At 36.2% G+C, this 22027-nt stretch overlaps 1 protein-coding gene across 1 annotated transcript in view; it reads left to right on the top strand.

Moving 5' to 3' along the window:
- Nucleotides 1-246: 246 nt before the first annotated feature.
- NUP58 (nucleoporin 58) overlaps nt 247-22027 on the top strand; it is a 39356-nt gene continuing 17575 nt past the window's right edge. Inside the window, exons 1-8 of the mRNA XM_045797083.2 lie at nt 247-551; nt 5410-5552; nt 9192-9341; nt 10148-10285; nt 12903-13013; nt 17376-17400; nt 18490-18555; nt 18871-19045. Coding sequence (XP_045653039.1) covers nt 445-551; nt 5410-5552; nt 9192-9341; nt 10148-10285; nt 12903-13013; nt 17376-17400; nt 18490-18555; nt 18871-19045 — 915 coding nt within the window. The 5' untranslated portion in view covers nt 247-444. The remainder of the gene's footprint in view (nt 552-5409; nt 5553-9191; nt 9342-10147; nt 10286-12902; nt 13014-17375; nt 17401-18489; nt 18556-18870; nt 19046-22027) is intronic.

The following is a 22027-nucleotide window of genomic DNA, read 5'->3' as shown; positions in this document are numbered from 1 at the left end:
TTAGCAGTAGGAAAGGACATAAGCAATAATTAAGATTCAACAGCAATAAAGTACAGATTACGTCAACGCATACGCCAGTACAGGACTAAAGGAAACGGTTTCGCTGGTCTTTACCGCTACGCGCCTACCGCTTAAGAGGGCCGGAGCCGCCCCCAGCCCACCCCCTCCCAGGATGCCTTGCGCAGCGCGCCGACCCACCCCCATCCCAGGGTGCCTTGCGCGACGGGCTCGCTCCTGGTGAGTTACGTGCGCGCGGCAGGCGCCGTAACGTGCTCTCGGGTGGTTGACCCACCCACTTTGGCCTTGTCCTCTCAGTCACTGGGGCTTGAAGTTCCCGCCAGGTCGCGGCTGGGCGAGAGCGATGCTACCGGGCTTGCCGTGGCTTTGAGAGAGGAGCGTCCCAGACCCCTTGCAGCTTCCTGACGGCGCTGAGCCCCGGCAGCCATGTCCGCGGGGTTCTCCTTCGGGACCAGCACGCTCGGCTCCACCACTGTAGCCGCCGGCGGGACCGGCGCAGGCGGCGGTTTCTCCTTCGGGACCGGGGCATCTAGGTAACCGAGCTTCCTCGCCTTCCCGGCCGGGGTCCTCCCCGCGAGACTCTTGGGTGGGCCCGTCCCTCTCTCTTCCCGCTGGCTTCCTTTCTGGTGGGCCTGGAAAAAACAAAAACAAAAAACTTGCGCAGCGCCAGCCTCGTAGTCCTGCCGTTTGGCGGCCTAGTCGGGAGGATTGTCACAGGGTTGTGAGGTCCCCAGAATCCACGATGGTTCACACAGTGTCTCTACCGAGTGGGGTCTGGCTGGGTGAAAAGGCCCGGGATTTCACGCCGAGTCCTAGCAGTGAGGTAGTCTGAGGCACAGAACGAATGAACGACATTGTGGCTTTTTCTGGGGTTGCAGGAAAAGACAATAGAAAATTTTAAGGAGGACAGTTACAAGATTATCTCTGATAATTCAGATTCCATTGCAGGATACACAGTTTTGGACATTCCACTGCTTTAATGATTTGGTGGTATTTTAAACGAGCTCACGTCTTTGTACTTAATGGAACCCTATCCTTTGTTACTGTAGTTTCTTGTTTTAAATACGTGTTGCGTCATTTATTGGCGATAATTTTGAACAGTATGTGCAAATTAGTATATGAGTGTTGTAATGACTCACATTATCTTCTACTTATATTGAAAAATGTAGGTAGCGTATTTATCGTTTTTGTGCAACCTGCAAAACCACCACTTCAGGCGGTGACGAAATATAGCTAGCAAAGGTCCAGAAAGAGACCATTAAAATAGTTAAAGGTCATTTTCATGGTGAGAGATTTAATGTTTAGAACTCAATCTTTTTAAGGTAAAAGTGGAGGAGTTCATTACATCAAGAAGTGTGCATAGAAAGTGTTACAGGCTATCTCCTGAAGCTTGAGGGATGTGATTGTAGATTAAAAAGGCAAAAATATCTTCGTTGTATTAAAAAGCGGCAGGGGTGGGGGTCGGGTACAGACTACATAGGCAAGTAAAAAATCTGGGAATGTACCTTAATACCGCCTTTTCTTTCTGCACCCTTAATCAGCCAGGCCTGATAATTTTAATTATTCAGTTTCCATTTGCTTCACTTCCAGTGCCATCACCCTGTTGCAAGCTCTTGTCATTCATGGAACAAATATTTACTGAACACCCTCCTGTATAATAGATTCTGTTTTAGATGGTGAGATAAATAAGGGTCCTACTCTCCTGAAGCTTACATTCTTATAAAAATACTTAGGATTTCTTTCAGGTTTTCACCCAGTAACCCTTCTGGTATTTGATGAAAACTGTTCCCATCATCTACTTAGATTAGTTCAATGGAATCGCAATTCCTGTCTCAAAAATCTACTTTGGAAAAAAAAAAACCTTTTTAGGGCGCCTGGGTAGCGCAGTCGTTAAAGCGTCTGCCTTCAGCTCAGGGCGTGATCCCGGCGTTCCGGGATCGAGTCCCACATCGGGCTCCTCCGCTGGGAGCCTGCTTCTTCCTCTCCCACTCCCCCTGCTGTGTTCCCTCTCTCGCTGGCTGTCTCTCTGTCACATAAATAAATAAAATCTTTAAAAAAAAAAACAAAAAAAACCAAAAAAAAAACCAAAAAAAAACCTTTTTACCACATTATAGTCAGAGTCATTTTTTTAAAAATCCCATTGCCTTCCTTTAATGATTTTTCATTATCCTTGGAATGAGGTAAAAATAAATCTTACCGTGATCCACAAGACCCAAATAATCTGGAACCTCCTCAGACTCATCCTAAGCCCATCTCCTCATTTCAGTTTGTTCCAATTTAGTGATACAGACCTACCATGAAAAAAATTATTTCGTTATAGGTACAGGCAAAGAAATAACTGAAACAGAGTTTCAAAGAAAGATATTTATCCTTAATTTATGTGATGCACTTTGATATTTTCTCTTCTGTTGCATTTCATTTTTTTAAAATGCCAGTTGTGATCTGTTAAATTGATTTTATACTAATGGATCCTAATCTTAGTTTGAAAAATACTGCTGTAGCAACTTGGGCATTATCTCAGTTCTTCAGGTGGGATTGGCCAAACCCTTTCCCACTTGGGGGCAGTTCTCTCTGATTGGAATTCCCCTACCACCTCCTGCCTCATATGCCAAGCTAGTGCCTACTTTTGGGACTCAAATGTCGACATCTCCACAGAGGCCTTTTTAGATCTGTAAGTGTAGAGGATGTTTCCATCTTCTTAGTACTCTGTAACATAACATTTATCACAGTTGTAATCAGTTCATTGTGTTTTTGTTGACTTGTTTATTTTCTGATCCCAGCAATAGAATGGAAGCTCCGTGACAGCAAAGACCTTTTCATACTGGTTGTTGTATTTTTTTTTCCCCTGGTAGACATGGTGGAGCTCAGTACACATTTTTTGAATGAATGATTGAATAATCTGGAAATTTACTGAAGGCAGGATCTGAGTCTTATTTACCACTCCATCCTCAATTCCTGTGACAGTTCCTGGTACATGAAGAGGGCTTTAATAAATATTTGTTGAATGACTGAGTAAAGGAATTATTAGTTATCAGCTAGAAACATGTACACAGTCTTTAGAAGGGCTTAGGTAAGGGGTACCTGGCTGATTCAGTAAGAACTGCATGAAACTCTTGATCTTGGGATGGTGAATTCAAGCCCCACACTGTGTATAGAGATTACTTAAATAAAATTAAAACAAAACAAAACAAAAACCTCTAAAGTTTTTTAGAGTTTTAGGGTTTAGATAAATGAATGAAAGGAGAAACAGTCTAACATTTGTTTGGTGGAGTATTGGTTTGGAGACCTGACTTCCCCTAGTGCCTTCTGGTGACTTAGTCTCTTTAGGTAAATCATTTTAGCGAAGTTACTCTCCAAGTCTCAGTTCCCACATCTGGAAAGGGGTTTACCTCACAGAGTTGTTGAATGAGGTGAAGCATGTAAAGTACTTGGCATCATATCTGACACTTGGTAAGTGCTCAATAAATGTTACTTTCTGAGTCCACATTAGGGCATGCTGGAGAAGTTAAAACAGTATTCCTGACCTGTTGGAGGCAACTTGGCTTTTCTTTAACATATCCTGATGAGTCATTGGCAGATAATAGTGGGTTGAGACAAAACGTGGTCCTTTCTGGGGTAGTTTTTGTTAAACTAAGTAAATTTCTCTGCGGCAGAGAAATTTCTCTTTTGCTTTTCTGAGTAAGAAGATATCACTTTGATGTGTTTCTTTGGTAATGTTTTCATATTTAATTATGAAACACTTCATTGTGTCTTCAGTTATTTTAAGTTGTCAAGAAATTTTAAATATTTTAATTGTCTAAAAATACATAATTTCACTGTACATCTTTTGTATGTTTATGGAGTAGCAGTAAAATCAAATGGCATCACTGAATTATTTGGGAGGGAGGAGAGCATAATAACCATTTTCTTAATTTGAGGTCAAAATTTGCCAATAATTGTTTATTAAAATACCTTTTTAATTCAGTCGATTAAATGTTTAAAGATTTGTGCTTTGTTCTTGAGACTTTGCAACCCTGTTCTGCCAACCCTCTGTACTTCACACACCTGTGCTCCTAGAGATCGTTTTAAAATCAGTGATAAACTAAGACACAGGGCACACTCCCTTTTTTCCCCCTACTTGGTGTTGATGGCTGATTTCAAGTTCTGTTCCCCTCACAGTGATTGGCTGGCATAATACCTTGTATATAATGTGTTTAGTTGAATTTAAGTTCCTAATGATGACAGTAGTAGCAGCATTTATTAAGTGAAGTTAATTCACCATGCATAATCTTTTAATCTTTTGCAAAAAGTCTGTCAAGTTATTCCCATTTTGCACATGAGGAAATAGAGGATCAAAAGAGCTAAGTTATGTCACACAAGTCCCAAGGATACTGGGGAGCTGGTACTGGAACCCAGCCATAAGACTGCTGCCTCCTTAAATTGAAATGTCCCAGACTTTCAAGCTTTTTAAAACTGACCTTGGCTTCTCTTAACGGTGATTGTGTCTGGAAGGGCAGGCAGACGGAATGAGGATACCTATATAGGATAAATGGTAGCTCCCATTATGTTATGTGTTAACATCTCTCTTAACTCTCCTACACAGTTTTTGGAGTGTCAAGTTGTCAGGATTTTTTGTTTATTTGTATATTTGCTTTCCCACTATAGATAGCAAATATGAGCCCCTGAGTTTTGATAAGAATAGCTGAAAGTTGTGAACTTTGTTCACATCACTTGCTATTATCAGCTGTTCTTTTTAAGCTTTCAAAAACTCTGAAGAGGATTTCTGCTGATGAAAACATAATCTGGATAGAGGGTAATTTTGCCTTGTATTTTACTCTTGCCAGGTTATGTTTAGTCCTTTTCCTCTTCCCATCCCTACCCCAGTTCTTACTGCTGTTTTGGTGGCAAGAAAACTAACTGCATCTTCTTCTTCCTGCCCAACTCCATGATTATGGTGATATAGCAACAGAGAGGTGGCAAAGACAACTTAGAATAACTTTTTTATTTCTGAGTATGTTTTATTTTTCTTTATATTAGTAGTAGTTGGGGAAGAACAAATGATTTAGAAGTGTAAACTATACATGAGTCATTCAAGAGGAAAATGATCCACATTCATAGGGTTTCTCTATGGCCATTTTAAAATATGCTAGCTTTCAATAAAACTTATAAAAGCAGAGTATGTGTTACTGTTAATGATTACTTGGGATCTGAAATCTTTTGTATGTGACATATTTTTGAAGAGAACAGGAAAATATTTGAATTTGGTTGGTTAAAAATAGTTCCTTTTGTAGTCTGGCAATATATTGAGTATGTTAAATGAAAGAAGATACTTAACCTTGAAGAGTTAATTTTTATTTTTCTTAAGGAAATACTGGCTCTAGTAGACTTTATTTTGTGTTTTTTATAAACAAGCAACCCTTCTGTGGGGCTCAATTTTGGAACTCTTGGAAGCACTGCAACTCCTGCAACCACATCTGCTCCTTCAGCTGGTTTTGGAACTGGGCTCTTTGGATCAAAACCTACCACTGGGTTCACTCTAGGAGGAACAAATACAGGTAAGGATGATTGTCACATTTGCAGGGAGTAGGTATGGGATATTCTGTTTCAAGTTCTGTTCTGTATCTTTTCCCTTTACAGGGATTGTCATTGGTGGCAGACCTGAAAAATGGTAAATAGTAAGATGAAAAAATATATAGGGATATGGAATTAAGGGCCAGTGATAGGCCCAACATTCTTTATGATCTATTTTAGTGTAAAGGAAAACACACATTTAGGGGCGCCTGGGTGGCTCAGTTGGTTGAGGGTCTCACTCTTGATTTCCGCTCAGGTCATGATCTCATGGTTGTGGAATGAGCTCTGCTTTGGGCTTCAGGCTCCTTGGAAAGTCGGCTTGAGAGTCTCTCTCTCTTCTCCCTATCCCTCTGCTGTGCCCCCCATACACTCAAACTTTCTCTCAAAAATTAATAAATCAATCTTAAAAAAAAAAGGGGGAAGGAAAACACATTTAAAGAAATAAAGTCTCTTTTTAAATAACTTTTTTTAATATACTTGACACATAGAAGATATACTTCTTTAAAGAATTAATTTAATTTTTATATTGGATTATATAATGCAGTGTGTTACCTTGGTGAAGATAAGTCAAGTTTACCAATTTGGATATTTATTAATTTAGCATATGTGGGACGGTCAGAATCCTATCTTGCTATAACATTATAATTTACCTTCTTAAGAGATGTTTTAAGTTTTTGTATAATTAAAACAGTTGTTTCGATGGGGAAGGGGCTAGAGGTCAAGGTTTCTGGTAGACATTTCAATAATAAAAAGCTGTTTGTTTTTTAATACTTAACAGATATTTGGTTATTATTAAGTTAAAAATATGTTTCACTGGTGCTGCCATTTAAAAACTTTACTTCTTTATTTACTCTATTCTCTCCATTCAGGGCCTCTTGGTCTCTGTTACCACTTTTTGCATTGACCTTCCAGCTTTGATTGCAACTTTTCACAGCCACACATAGAAAATGTAAGAACTGCAGGAGTAAATATGAGAGCAGCCAGTGAGCTTCTGAGACAATTCTCTGTGCCAGTGTTTGCTTGGAGTAGCTTTTTTTGTCCTTGCCTAATGTTGCTATAAGCAGTAGTTGTTTGCATTTATAAATCTTATTCCCTAATTTATCAAATTCTATACAGCCTGTAATATGAAAACCAGTGCTATAGGAAGAACGTTTGTATTAGTGGTTATGGTGGAAGATACTGGTTGTTGTAGTATCACACCCTGAGGATGACTTCAAGTCCTGCCCTTGTGATAAACCCCCCAAAATGTCATCTTCCATTGATGATTAAATTTTATTTCTCTTTTTGTCCCCGGGAATAGCAACAACCATAACTACAGGATTAACTCTGGGTAAGAATTTTTGAGGAAAGACCCCAGATCTGTGGTTTTCTACTTTTCTCTTTCTTAATATCTCACAGAGCTGGGGTATGGAAGGAAGCATGTAAGGAACCTAATACAGATCGCCAGCACCGACTCATTACAGGACCTTTCAGTATTGGAGTTTTTAAAAAAGTCAATGACTTTTTAATTCAGAAAAAACACCTTAAATACAGAAATGGTTTTTCTGTGGAGATTTATTTCACATTGTATTTTGTAGTTGTTTGAATCCTCTTAGTGAAAAAAAGCAACAAACTATAGGCCAGAAGTCTTGGAATTAAACCCTGCTTGTACCTCCAAATCATTGTGAGGTCTCAGGTAGTCATGTAGTATCTGGCAGCTTTTAGTTATCTATAAAACGAGTGTATTGGACTAAAAAGTTTTTGGATTTCCTTCCATCTCAAAAACATCATAGTCTCTGTAGTGATATGCTAAAGGGAATGTGAGTAAGTAGGATGGCAGTTAATAATGTCCAAGGAAATGAATGAATGAAAGGACAGTGAGGAAACTCAGTTAAATTTATTAATTTAAAATAAAAATTGAAATTAAAGAGTGGTGGACTTTGTTCATTTGGATGCTACTCACCTGTTATCAGCAGAAAGTGTAACACATCTGTTTGCTACCAGAGTTTTGGACAGGATTGGCTTCAAGGGCAAACAGTTGGATTCTCTTATTTTCTGAGATTGTAGAACCCATACAGGATTTCAAAGCACTGTACTCTGGCAGGAATTTCTGGTTGTGGTAAGGGCAGTCCGAAGTTCAATTTCTGGCAGCTGCTTCTCTTAGCGCCTCGAGGAGAAGCCAAAATACAGGTCGTTATGTATTTCTTTATTTAATGTTTTTGATCAGCTACTACTTCCTAACTCTGTGGCCTTAGGTACACATAATGCTTTGAACATTTAACATTAGCTGTTGGTGTGGTGATGGTACAGGTGGTGAGGATGGTACTGATGATGCCAAGAACTGCTGAGTACATGAGTAAGGCATTCAGTGGGTTATGAGGTGAAGGTGACTGGCAGGAATAGTAATATGTTCTTGTGTGATCTGGTAAATACTCTAACAAGTATGAAAGGCACCAAGGAAGGCAGAGGAAGATAAGAGTGGGAGTTTATATTGGGGGCAGGAAACATCATTCCTGATGGAGGAGTGGAAAGGCCCAGTCATAAGGGGATCCAGAGAAATAGGAAGAGTACTTGGTTCTTGGAGTTTAGGATTCAGAAGTGTGAATGATAGGGAGAGGGGGTGTGAGGAGCAGGTTGGGACTAGATAGGAAAGGTGGTTGTGTGCCATGCCTTTCGACTCTATGGTGTAGAGATAGTATAGAACTAATAAGAACCTTCAGTCAGGGAGAATCACTGGGGTATTATTTTTTGTTGGTGTTCTCTCTCATTTTTAAGTAACCGAAATAATTCCAAGAATAGATTAAAGTTTAGAAGGACCAATAGCACAGAAACAAATTAAGAGGTTATTATAATTATACTTGAGAGGGAGATGACCTGAACTAAGGGTTTTGAGGATGCTTGTAATCCAGGGCTATTTCTGCAGTAGAATCAACAGGATTTGTGACTAGTGGAGTGCAGGAGAGAGAAGGGATGTCAGGGGTGATTATGGTTTCTGGCTTGAGCAACTGAGTGGACCACGGCTGGGGATTTAGGAAAGTTTTTTTTTTGTATAGGGAGATGAAGAGGTGCAAAGGGAAAGGACATCCAGGTAGAGGTAACCAGTGGAGACTCTGGTAGGTGTGGATTTAGACCCATGTTCCTCTAGTTGAAATTCTGCAGTTGGAAAGTATGGGAGCAGGCCTGGAGCCATAAGCAGTATCATATAAGAAGTGAACAGAGGAAGGAGATGGACAAAAGCAGACTGAAAGGAGTAGCAGAAGCAGACAGAAACACAAAAGGAAGAGGAAGCAGTAGAGAATGGTGGTTTAGCCTTGGAGGGGAGGGATATTTTTCTGCTGAGTATAAAGGAAAGGAAGGGTAAATGCTCTTTTAGGTAAATCTAGGGGTCGAACTGAAATTGGATTTCAATATTACCACATTGATTGGACTTTATTTTGCTTTTCCTAAATCATAGCGTCCTCTTTTAAGTATCCGCCATGATTTGGTTCCAACTTGTATATTTTCCTTTTTCATACATATCCAAGTATCCTTCTATCTACAAAAGTAGGATCACAAACTTTTAGGGATCCTGATTGAAACTGGTATGGTACATACACAGTTATGGTAAAATAGGATTTGTTTTTTTGTTTGTTTGTTTGACACAGGAACGCCAGCCACTACATCTGCGTCTACAACAGGTTTCAGTTTAGGATTCACTAAACCTGCCGCATCTGCCACACCATTTGCTCTCCCTATTACTTCTACCTCAGCTAGTGGTCTTACTCTTTCGTCTGCTCTGACATCAACTCCAGCAGGTAAGGCAGAATGGAAAAAGTCATGTTTTGTGGTTGAATTTTATTTTGTTTTTGGCTAGTGAATATAGGTATCCACCTTTATTAAAGATAACTTTGGTTTTGGAAAGTTTTTATTTTAATCACTCAGTGGGGGGGGCGCCTGAGTGGCTCAGTTGTTTAAGCATCTGACTCTCGATCTTAGCTCGGGTCTTGATCTCAGGGTTGTGAGTTCAAGCCCCACATTGGGCTCCCTACCCCGTGAGAAACCAACTTTAAAACAAACAAACAAACACTTAATCACTCAGCAGTTTTGACCTACTAAATTGCTGATTTTTGAAGAAGATCATCATTGGGCTTTAAAGCAGCAGGGGCCATCCTAGAAGTTGATCTCTACAGAGCATAGCAGGGACAGGGTGAGAGGTAACATGTAAAACTATTAATATCCACTTTGTTTTCAAGGAGCATTTTGGTGACAAGGAAGGATAAGAGTTTGCATAAACCTTGCCTGGCTTAGGAGTCATTCCATTTTGAAGGCGAAGTTGGTGTCCTGGGTTGAAAACTCTTTATTACTGTCTGGAATCAGTTACTTGATACCATTCTAGTATTACCCAAAACTCTTATTTCTGTCACTAGCGTTTGCTTTAAGGTACTATTTCTCTTTATTCTTAAGTACATATAGTTTTATCTTTAGCGAGTAGTTTTCCCTAAGAGTGAATTTTATCACGGACATGAGGGGGTTTGTTTTTGGTGGAAGTGTTTTGTATTTTTTTCTGGTGTTCTTAGAAGTGATGTTTCCTTGTGAAGCCTTACAGTTTCACTTCTTACAGCATCTACAGGATTTACCCTCAATAATTTGGGTGGAACAACAGCCACAACTACCACCGCATCAACAAGCCTTTCCTTAGGGGGAGCCTTAGCTGGTTTGGGAGGTTCGCTTTTCCAGAGTTCAAATACAGCGACATCAGGTAATTGATTGTATTCATTTTCCGGAATAATAAATATTTATATTTAAATTTACTTTATCTGTATTTTGACCTTTTGAACAGACCACATTGTCTCCTTAACCTGTATGGTTTTTGTTTAGTATGAAAACTGAATAAAAAGTAATGTTTTTCGTACATAATTAGACATCTTAGCCATATTGTAGAAATAAATTTTTCTGTTTCTCAATATTGACCGACTAGATCAAGCAAAGAAGAGCCTGTTTAAGGAGCCTGTAAACTATTGTAGAGAAACTTACCTTTTTAATAAATGGCAGTTGCATAGTCTTGGGTCATTTAGTATCTAAGTCCATTGTAAAACAACTTAAACTTTTAAGCCCTGGTTTTAAGAATGGCTTTCCATTACAGACATCAGGAGAGGGTATTAGCATGCTTTGAAGGCAGTTTTAGAACACAGGTATTAAATTTATGATAGTCAGGCGAAATACTAAATTATCAATTCACTTGGCAGAGAATACTTAATATTTTCTGTCTTGGATTGATTTTTCATTTCATGCTTATTTTGAAATTAGCCTCATGTTAGGGATTCTACAGATGTTTTGAATATTGGGAATGAATAATAGAGGAAATATGATACTATATGTAATGTAATATAATAATATAACGTAGGAGTGAGAAAAGCTTTCCGCTGATTTGAAAACATTGTATAATTATCTCACATAGCAATAAAACATCAAGAATTTCTCTTTAACAATTTATGCATTAGGAAAAACATGTTTTTCAACATTGAAACATGTTGAAATCACAGAATTTCTAATAATGCATATGTTCATTTATAATGGCTATTTAATTTCAGAAGTTTTACTGAAGACATCATATGTGTCTAATACCTGGTTATGTGGGAGAGAGGAAGGAGTATGACCTGGTGTTTTCTATTAAAGTTAAATGGTTCTTCCATGTACTCTATTCAGATACTAAATTTAATGAAGAAACTCCAGGTCAGTGGAATGGGAAAAAAACAGTTGGTGAAGATAATCTGTAAAAATATGTAGCATTCAAGTTTGCAGTGATCTTTCAAATACTTATTTTTGTCACTATTGTCTAACCTTGTAGCTGTTCAAAATGTCTCCTAATAACCAAATCACTGGATGACTGTAACATTTCTTTGCAGGATAAGTATTTAAACATCTCTCCCAAAGATTCCTGTTAGAGCAAAACACAAAAATAACAGAAAAGGGAGGTGGAGGATTGTTTTTGTGTCTTGCTAATGAGTTTTTAGGCCTGTTCTAATTTTTTTGAGACTCTAGATACAGGTCAGTGCTTGATTTATGGTTATGCTAACCTAAAGATGCCATTGATTTTTTTAAAAATGGACATTTATTTAGCTATATTTCACACATTGCCAGTATTTAAATGCAGTTTTCAGTTATCCCATGCTCTTATCCAGTATATCCTACTGTTTCCTCTGCTTTTAAAGTAAATAGCATCTGTCCAAAAAGAACCACAGTGTGTCGGCTTGGAAATGCATGGACTTCGATAATTTACCAGTGCATGGTCTTTAAAATTTTTCTACTTGATTCACAAGCATACATTAATGACTTAAGGTTAATTATAGTTTAGCCCCTTCAATTCCTTTTGTGTGAGGTAGGATTTAAATAAATGAAGTCTACTTCTTTCATTAAGGTTTTGTTAAAAAAGCTTAGGAGTTTGAAATTTTGATGATGTTTGAACTGTAAGGCTTCCAACTCTTAGTTCTTTAAATTTCATTAATAGTAAAACTATTTGCTTTATGTTATACTGAAATCTTATAAATCGTTACTAGGTTATTTTATTTATTTATTTTATTTATCTTTCACTAGCTTTGTTGAGGTATAATTGAGAAGTAAAATTGTAAGATATTTAAGGTGTAGAGCATGATGATTTCATATATACATGCACATTATAAATGCCCATGAAGTTAATTAACACATCCAATATTAGATTATTTTAAAAGTATACAATTCCAAAGCATGACTGGAAGACAAGAAGTATTCACCTAAAATATACAAACTAAAACTGCTTTTTTAGGAGGGTTTAAAAAACAAATAGTATGTTCACATTTATTGAATTAACAGATACACTCTGACTTTTTTAGTAAAGAAAAATTGATAGACCCGTAATACAGAGAACTGATGGTTGCCAGAAAGGGTAGGGAGGACAGGCAAAATGGACGAAGGGGAGGGGGGTGGTATAGGCTTCCAGTCATGGAATGAGTAAGTCACAGGGATGAAAAGTATAGCCTAGGGAATATAATCAGTGGTATTGTAATATGGTTGTATGGTGACAGATGGGGTAGTGACACTTATGGTGAACATAGCATAATGCGTAGACTTGTTAAATCACTGTTGTATACTAATGTGACATTGTGTGTCAACTACACTTAAAAAAAATTACCTAAAAAGTAAAGAAGTTAAAATTATATCATCCAAACTACATATACCATTGAATCCCAGCTCTAGACTTATTCCTTGTCATTTGCTTAAATCAAGTATGAAGAAAAATGGGATCCAACTTAAAAGCATTTGAGAGCTTTGGTCATTAAGGGAAAATCATTATAAAGAGTTTCAGTGAACTTTGTAAATTATATTTGGCTTATTTGTAGGACTTGGACAGAATGCTTTAGGCTTGACTTTGGGAACCACAGCAGCAACTTCAACTGCAGGCAATGAAGGCCTTGGTGGTATAGATTTTAGTAGCTCATCAGATAAAAAGAGTAAGTAATGTTATGTTCTAACAGTAACTTAAATTCCTATGTCAGGAACATTTTTAGTTATATATTCACTAGTAAAATTTTTACTTTTAAATTTGTTTGCTTTATATTTCACAAATTTTGTGTGTACTGTGTGTTTAAGATTTTATTTTTGTAGAAAACTGAGTTTTGTATGTGCATATGTCTTATGTAGCTATTTTAATGTGTGTATTAATATATATTCTTAAGTTGGGATCATGCATGCATATACAGTGTACAAGTTGACCCTTGAACAACATGCTTTGAACTGTTTAGGTCCACTTACAGTGGATTTTTTCCAGTAAATAACAGTGGAGTACTGTAAATGTGTTTTCCTTACGATTTCCTTATGATTTCCTTAATAACATTTTATTGTAAGAATGCAATATTTAGTACATAGTGTGTGTTAATTGACTCTTTATAGTGTCAGTAAAATTTCTGGTCAGCAGTACGCTATGAGTCAAAAATTAGGGGAGTCAAAAATTTAGGGAGTCAAAAATTATGTGCGGATTTTCAACTGCCTGGGGGGTTGGGACCCTAATCCCTGCATTGTTCAAAGGTCAACTGTACTACTTTGTAACCTGTTCATTCTCATGTATTATATCACAAGTATTTGTCAGTTCAGTAATTCTTTAGGAATATTTTACTGCTGCTTTAATATCACCTTTATGAATCAATGTATCATTAGTCAACCATCATTCTATTATTAATGTTTGTTTTCAGTTCTTTTATTCTGGGAAGTATCAACATATTGAGCATCTTTATAGGGAGAGGCAACATAGTATTGTAGTTTAAGGGTGTAGACTTGAGCTGAAATTGTCTGGCTTCAAATCTCCCCAACTATTTACAAGCTTAGTGACCTTATTAAGGTTACTTATCCCTCTTTGTTTTAGTTTCTTTATCTGTAAAGTGGGGGAAAAGAACAGTGTTGGTCTGAGGATTACTATTTATAAAACTTCAGGAGAGCCAGGCACATAGTAAATGCTGTCTAGGTGTTTCCTTTTATTATAAATTTTCATTCATAGTTTTGGTTATTTTTTTTAAACAAATACCTAGAAAATTAAATCATTGGCTTAAAGAGAAGGAGAGTTTTGGAGACTCTTGGTATATATTGTGAAATTACTTTCCAGAAAGGTTTTACCAATTTATTTCCCACCAGCTAATATGAAAATGCCCTTCTCTCTGCGCTCTTGCCATGCTGAATATTCTTTTTAAAAATTGCCAATCCAGATTCATTTTGAAAAGTGTGTTAGTTTTGTTGGTTCCCTGTGCATGATTTTTTGTTTTGTCTTGCAATGTCTCTTCTGCCTCTGATGAAAGGATGTTTCACTAGGGTATATACATGCATATTGCACTGAACCCCTCTGAAGAACTTAGAATGACGTAATAGATGAAGATGTAAAACATGCTGAGTCTATATATCTATGTGAGAATTTTTTGATTTGGATGTGGTTTTTATTAGAGATGCTATTCTAGGGTGAAGTACTGTTTTAAAAGCCGGCTATCCTAAAATCCTTTTAAACTTAGAAAATTTGGGATTATGTTTCTTTGACTGAAAATTGATTTTTAAACATTGGGGTGTATCTCTTGTTTTTTACTTAGTTTTCTTTGTAGCAACTTCAAAATTAGAAAAATAATCTTAGATGTTTTAACAGCTTATTTTTTTACTCGGCTGGAGCTGTCTGGTACCCTCCACCTACTTTGATTTTAATTATGAAACTGTTTCTCTCTTTATTGTAATTGCTTTAAGGCTCCATGTAAAAGAGCTGATTGAGGCAAAGGAGTAAGAGAAATATAAGGAGTTAATCCCCCCCCCCCCCAATTGTCCTCCTCTCAGGTTGTTCCTTAGAGTTGAACAAAAGGAATATGTAGAGTAAGTGCACATGACTTGATGTCCCACATCTGGTTCCCTTTAACCTGCTATACATGTGAAGGGGTTCTTTTTTAATCTAAAGGATTTCTCTGTTTCTCTAGTAGCTATATCAATTAGCCTGGACCTGCAGTATTGGGTTTAATAGATGAAGAGTGGTAGGAAGCAATGTTCTGTAAGTGGGGGGAGCATGGAACAAGACCTAGAGATGAGGATGATCTTTACTCTTTTGAAGAACTGCTGGAAGACCAGTGAGCTACAGCATGGGAAGATCAGATTCCAGACATCATAAAGGGAAGGGCCATGTGTGCCACTTTAAGGAGTTTTATAATTACACAGAGGACAGTTGAGACCCACTAGCGTTTTGATGTGGATAATGTGACATGAGATACATATTTGAAGAAGAGCATTCTGGCAGCCATATGGAAGATAATGTGCAGGAGGGCAAGAACAGATACGGAGTGCTGTTAGGGAGCTTTTATAGCAGTCCACAGGTATTACAGATGCTAAGCTAGATGGTCTAGTCAGGGCCTGTGGTAGGCTAAAAACAGGCCTAAGTTTTATATACACAGGTTGTCTGTATATAAACTTCTGTAAATATAATAAAAATGGAATATCAAAGAAAGAGCAAAATAGTACATTAATGAATAAAAAAGTTGCACTATTTCAAAAAAAAATTAAATCCCTACTTTATATTACTGTGTCTCATCCAAAGACCCCCATCTGTAGAACATTTCAGAAATGTTAAGCTATGAAAGAGAAAGATCTGAGAATTAGTGAAATACAAAATATGGAAAAATAAATTATAGTTAGATTAAAGAGGTAAACAAAAGAATCCCCATGGACAAAGGCAAAAGGTAAATGAGAAATTGGAAGTAAAATACTTGATTTCTAGATGCTTATTTTTTCACATTTTAACATCTGAAATTGAGTTGTATCTTAAAATTAGGGTCTGATTTTAGAAATAGACACATGAAATATATATATGCTTAATTTTAAAATAGCTCTTAGAAGTCAGTGAGAAACATTCCTCAAAGATGTATAAATAGCCTGAATAGGCCATTCACTAAAGGAGAAATATACTTGTCTAATTAACATTTGAAATGTTTTACTTAGTACTGTCAGAAATATGAATTTAGGGGGCGCCTGGGTGGCACAGCGGTTGGGCGTCTGCCTTCGGCTCAGGGCGTGATCCCGACGTTGTGGGATCGAGCCCCACATCAAGCTCTTCCGCTGTGAGCCTGCTTCTTCCTCTCCCACTCCCCCTGCTTGTGTTCCCTCTCTCACTGGCTGTCTCTGTCTCTGTCGAATAAATAAATAAAATTAAAAAAAAAAAAGAAATATGAATTTAGATTATAATGAAGTGGCATTTTTGTCTATACATTGGCAGTGATTATTTTTTAAAAAAGTTCATTGTTGTTGGGTGTGATGGAAAAGGTATTCTTATTCATAGTAGGTGGGAAGATAAATTGGAACAATTGTTTTAAAGGATCAGTTTGATAATATATCAGAAGCCTTTCCTGATGGAATCTTTGACCTATAAATTCCTCTTTGTTTGGAATACAAATAAAGTCATGCACAAGTATTTGGAGATAAAGACATTGATTGTAGCAACATTGTTTATATAATGAATGCTCTTATGTTAGGAAGAGGGTTGGGCATAAAGGTTCTGATACAGCTATGTCATCAGTATTCTGTGGTCATTTAAAATCATGTTAAGTGACATGTAAAAGACAATTACAACATGCTGAGAAGATATGTTAACTTACAGTCGTCCTGATTGCTTTTAAAAATGTGTGTAAGTGCAGAAATAGGTTGTAAGAGGAACCGTTAAGGTTCTCTGGTGGGATGAAGTTTTGTGTGTTCCTGTATTTTCTTAATTAAGCAGGTCTTATTTTGTAGTGTGAAATAAATTTTGGAAAAGTAGAAAGTGAGTCATTGCATTTTGCTGACAGAGCATTTTTACTTTTCTGTTTTTAGACATATACTATTAATGTGATGACCACTAAATAGGTGTTAGTAAAAAGTTGTTGATATATCTGCACACATTAAAAACTTCATCTTTAAAAAAAATTGCTGCTTTTGTAAAATATTTAGAGACGTCCAGGTAATCTGACATGTTTTAGCATTCTAAACTGGTAGAACCTGAGAAAGCATCAGGTAAAACTCTCAGGAGTTAAACTGTACTGTGCAAGAATATTTTTCATGGAAGATAGTTGAAAGAGGAAGATTCTTGCCCTTGAAAGAAATAGATACAAATCAGATACATAACTGTGTGTTTATATATACACGAATATGTCTCCATAACATGCTGTGTTTGGAGTTTGTGACAAGTCATGACCTCACATGATGTGTAAGAGGCCTAAAAAATGCTTAGCAGTTTCTATTTATACCTTAGTTTGTGTTAAATTAAGACTTGTGTTTAGACTACATTATTAAATGACTTGTTTTTACATGAAGCTTCTTGAATTTTCTAGGTGATAAAACGGGAACAAGACCAGAGTAAGTTTACAATTTAACTTTTGAAATATTTTAATTGAAGAATTTTATTTGTTAATTTATAGGCAGGTGGTATTGGAAGTAAATGAAACCATATAGGCATTTAGAAGAAAAATTATTCGATTCACTTTTTGTCTAAAATAAAATAATAAATATATGCTCTGGAAAGATTTTGAAAGGTCAAATCTTTAATTTTTAATCATTAGGAAAATTTATAACCAATTCTAGGATGTCTTATGCTCAATTTTATGTATAAAACACCTTTTATATATAAATTACTATATCGTACCATTTTCTGATGATGAAGAGGGAGAAAAGCCTCCATATACATCATATATGTTTGAAGATCACTATTTTTACACTTATATTTTCTTACTTAATTTGTATTACATTAAATAAGACATTTGTAAATAAATGATCAAATTCATGCCTCCAAAACATCTTGTGAATATTTTAGCCCTATTACATAAATGAGAAAGCTGGAAGAGACTGAGGTTTGCTTAGGGTTATATCAAGGAAGTAGTAGCCAATCTCTGACTAAAATTTAACTCATAATTACATTACAGCATGCCAAATTTCACCTATTTCTATCCTCATTAAATATTTATGATTCCCTTAGCCCATTCCTAGGTTTTGTTTTGTTGAAGAATAAATTGAAATAATTAAAGTAAAATATAGTGAGCATCTTGTTATGAGAAGTTTTGTAGACTTTCTTTAATGCATGTTTTAATATTTTTAAACTGAATAAAAAGTCAGTCATAGAATTTTTGAGCCAGGGGAGCTTAGTTCAGTATTTAATCTGTTGTATTTTCTCATTTTTTTCTTAAACATTTGGTCAGATGCATTTATGTGTACTTATGATAGATGCCAGTCTTTTTAGAAAAGAAATCTCCCTGTCAGATGAATTGTTAAAGTTATTTTAAAGGTCAGGAAACTTAGAGTTTTTTATAAAGAGATTTGAAATCAACCATGAAAGCTATAAATGGGGAATATTTGCTTTATTTCCTCCCCTTTAACGCATACTCTAGTGGAACTCAACTTTCAGCTTTTTATAATCTCAATGGCTTTAATACATCTGTGGCATTTTTTTAGGGATAGTAAAGCACTGAAGGATGAAAATCTACCTCCTGTCATCTGCCAGGATGTTGAAAATCTCCAGTAAGTGTGTCAAATGTAATTAGATAAATCATGTTGAAGAATGTTAGATTATATTTTAGGGGGAACATTTCTTCCTTTTAAACATTTTAACTTGGGTAAAAATTTTAATATTTTTATAAATTGAGAGAAAGCAGAATAATAGGAATTAAAACTTTGTTATTGTCATTTTGAAAAAAGCATGTGAGCCGTAGATGATTTTTTAATATTTCCTTCTTAAAACACTAGGAGTCTGACCAACCTAGTGTAAATATACTTTTTTCCTGTAGGAAACCAAAGGTGTATTTTTTTTTAATTCAGTTTTATGTATCTTTTTAGGAAATTTGTGAAGGAACAAAAACAGGTACAAGAAGAAATTAGTAGAATGTCTTCAAAAGCCATGCTTAAAGTACAAGAAGATATTAAAGCTCTGAAGCAGCTTCTGTCACTGGCTGCCAGTGGATTACAGAGAAACACCCTCAATATTGACAAGTTGAAAATAGAAACTGCTCAGGTAAACTAACTTACAGTCACTTTATTGTAGGGTTTTGTTTTGTTTAATTTAAGTGGAAATCATTCTTTTATAGATTATAAGACTTGATACAAATACACTATAAGAAAACTGTATAGCTTGTGTACTTTTAAGTTGCTGTAATAATAGTAGTTACTAGTTTTTATTGAGTGCTTGCTATTTATGATGCAGTATTTTAAGCAATTTATATGTATTAGTCCAGTTTAGTTTTCATGACAGCTCTATGAGGTAGGCACTCTTACGTTCGTTATATAAATAAGAAAATGGGCAGAGAAAAAAAAAAGAAAATGGGTAGAGAGCTTTGTTAATAAATGGAAGAGTTTGGGTTCAGACCCTCATAATCCAACTCTAGAGCTGATACTCTTAATTAGTTTGCTTCATAAGAGTGCTTGCTGGCTAAATTGCTATATTATACAAGCTAGGCAGAAAAATATGTTTTTAAAAATCTGTCAGTGATTAAATAAAAACTATTGTACTTTATAAATAATATTCTGATGACTTGCTAGTCTTATGTCTTAGTTAAAAATGTTAATGAGGCTCATGTTTTTTGTCATTCATGTGTACTTGTTTTTTGTTACTATGGTATAATAAATATAAAATATATAATAGTTTTTATCTACATTGTTGGGGAAAAATGATGGTTGATGATTTGTTTTATACTTCACAATTATAAAATATACTTGATCTGATCATGGCAGTCTAGAAATCTTTCACTAAAGTTTTCCCTCATCTGTTAAAGAGCTTTATGTGATATGCCTTTTTAAAGATTTATTTATTTTAGAGCGAGCCAGAGAGAGAGAGGGTGCACACTCACCAGTGGGAGGGACAGAGGGAGAGGAGGAGAGAATCTCCAGCAGGCTCCATACTCAGCAGGGAGCCCATTGCGGGGCTCGATCTCATGACAACTGAGCCACCCAGATGGCCCTGTAATATGCCTTTTTAAAACATGGGCTTATCAGAGTGCTATGCTTCATAAATAAAGTGATAATAATTTAAGTAAAAATTTTAAAGGTGCTTATATGTCCTTTTTTATTGCAATATGATTTACTTATAAAACTCAATTAGTTTCGGGTATGCAATGTAATGATTCAGTATTTGTATATACTGCCAAATGACCACAACAAATCTGGTTAACATCTACCACCATACTTAGTTAAAAAAAATGAGAACTTTCAAGATCTACTCCCAGCGATTTGCAGGTATACAATACAGTATTATTAATTATAGTCACTATGCTGTACATTAAATCCCCAGGACTTACTTGATTTAAAATTAGAAGTTTGTATGTGCTTATGTGTCTTCCAGTCAACTATTAGAGAATACTTTGTGATGTTTTTAATAAAAATATGTTACTAAAGTAGCTATTCTAAACTATGATATTTAAAAGGAATTCAAAAGCCTTTATTGTCTGCTTTCAGATTTCCTGGTTGCCTACAAGCTCTTTAGTTAAATATGATTAAGATATTCTCCCATGTTTCTTTTCCACTTACCCTTCTGTATACATCATCAGATACATATGTATCATCTTTTTAGGAGGAAGGAAATGTTATGCTTTTAGACAGTGGAGAATGTTTAGACTCCAATTAAACATTACATGAAATTGCAAATTTCTTATGTGAAATATATGAAATTATTTATATGGGAGGCGTCATTAGCACAGTAATGGAGGAGGCAAACTCAGGAAAAAGAGAAATAAATGCTAAAATGGGATCCACTGTAACGCTAGCACTGGATGATTCTACTCATAAATATTTGTGGAATACCTTTTATGTACCAGACTTGTTAACAGTCTTTCAGAGATAAAGACCCAACCCCAAAGATACTAGTGGTGCAAATGAAATAGTAAAACATTGGGTAGACTATAAAGGTGGTAAACGAAGAGGAGGATGAGTCAAAGAAAGTTTCCGTAAGGAAAAAGTCATCTAAGTCAAGTTTAGAAAATTTGATAGGTGATATCAAAGAAATTTGATCTAAGATTCTTACTTCTAATACAGAAATTATTGCTCTACCCACAGTTTAGTGAATTATCAATTGAGAAAATATTCTGACTCCTAGTGAAGTAGTTATCAGTCTTCTTCAACACTAAAACCTTTTTTTCAAAGAAAGCCTTTTTGGGAAATACAGGCAATTCTGAGGAGCAGTGTTGTGATTTCAAAGACTAGAACCTTATGGAAGCAAAGTCTCTTAAATCCTTCATTTTTTTGGTTACATAACTCAAGAGTTAAAATATGAGGGGTATTTAAGTCTCTTTTTTTTGGGTAGGGCAGGTACCAGTGGTTTGTTGAGGTTACATGTAGTCAGTGAACATTTTTAAGGATCTGTTGTACATAGAGCAGTTCAACAGAAGCGTTTGGGATCAAAAGACTTAAAATATATTAGGGAGAGTGAGTTAGATGGGTAACATGTTCCAGGTATGAGGTATGACAGAGGCACAAAGGGCTCAAGTGGGCACTTTTATCATCTGTCCAGAGTAGGATACCTTTGTGCTGTATCTTGAACATAATGAGCGCTCACCAGGCTGGTAGAAAGAATACCAAGCAGAGGCATGGAGCCATGAAATAGGCACATTTGAGGATCTGTAAGCAGTTTAGTATCATAGGAGCACTGATTATGAGTCGGCCTGGCAAGAGGTAGGCAGGGTTCAGCATTAATAGTCCAGATCCCTGCAGGGCATTTGTCCTGAAGTCAGATAAGTTGGAAGACCGAGATGAAGAATGAAAAGGAAGTGGAAAGAACAGGTAGAGACTGTTAGAGACTTAGTTTGGCAGTGAAGTGAGGGCAGGAGGTTGCTGCAAGGAATATAAAGTTAAGGTACTTTTTTTTTTTTAAATAAGAGAACTTAAATAGAGGTCGAAAGTAAGTGAGGTAATAGTGTGGGATGTAAGGGGGTAAAACCACAGTATCAGTCCGGAAAAACCACTGGCTAAAAGATAGGAATGGCATTGAGGAACAGAAGAAGGCAAT

Source organism: Ursus americanus, chromosome 10 (assembly GCF_024610735.1).
Source record: "Ursus americanus isolate L20-20 chromosome 10, mUrsAme1.1.p, whole genome shotgun sequence".
NCBI lineage: Eukaryota > Metazoa > Chordata > Mammalia > Carnivora > Ursidae > Ursus > Ursus americanus.
The sequence above is the reverse complement of the archived record's forward strand: the minus strand, read 5'-3'. Positions and strand labels throughout refer to the sequence as shown.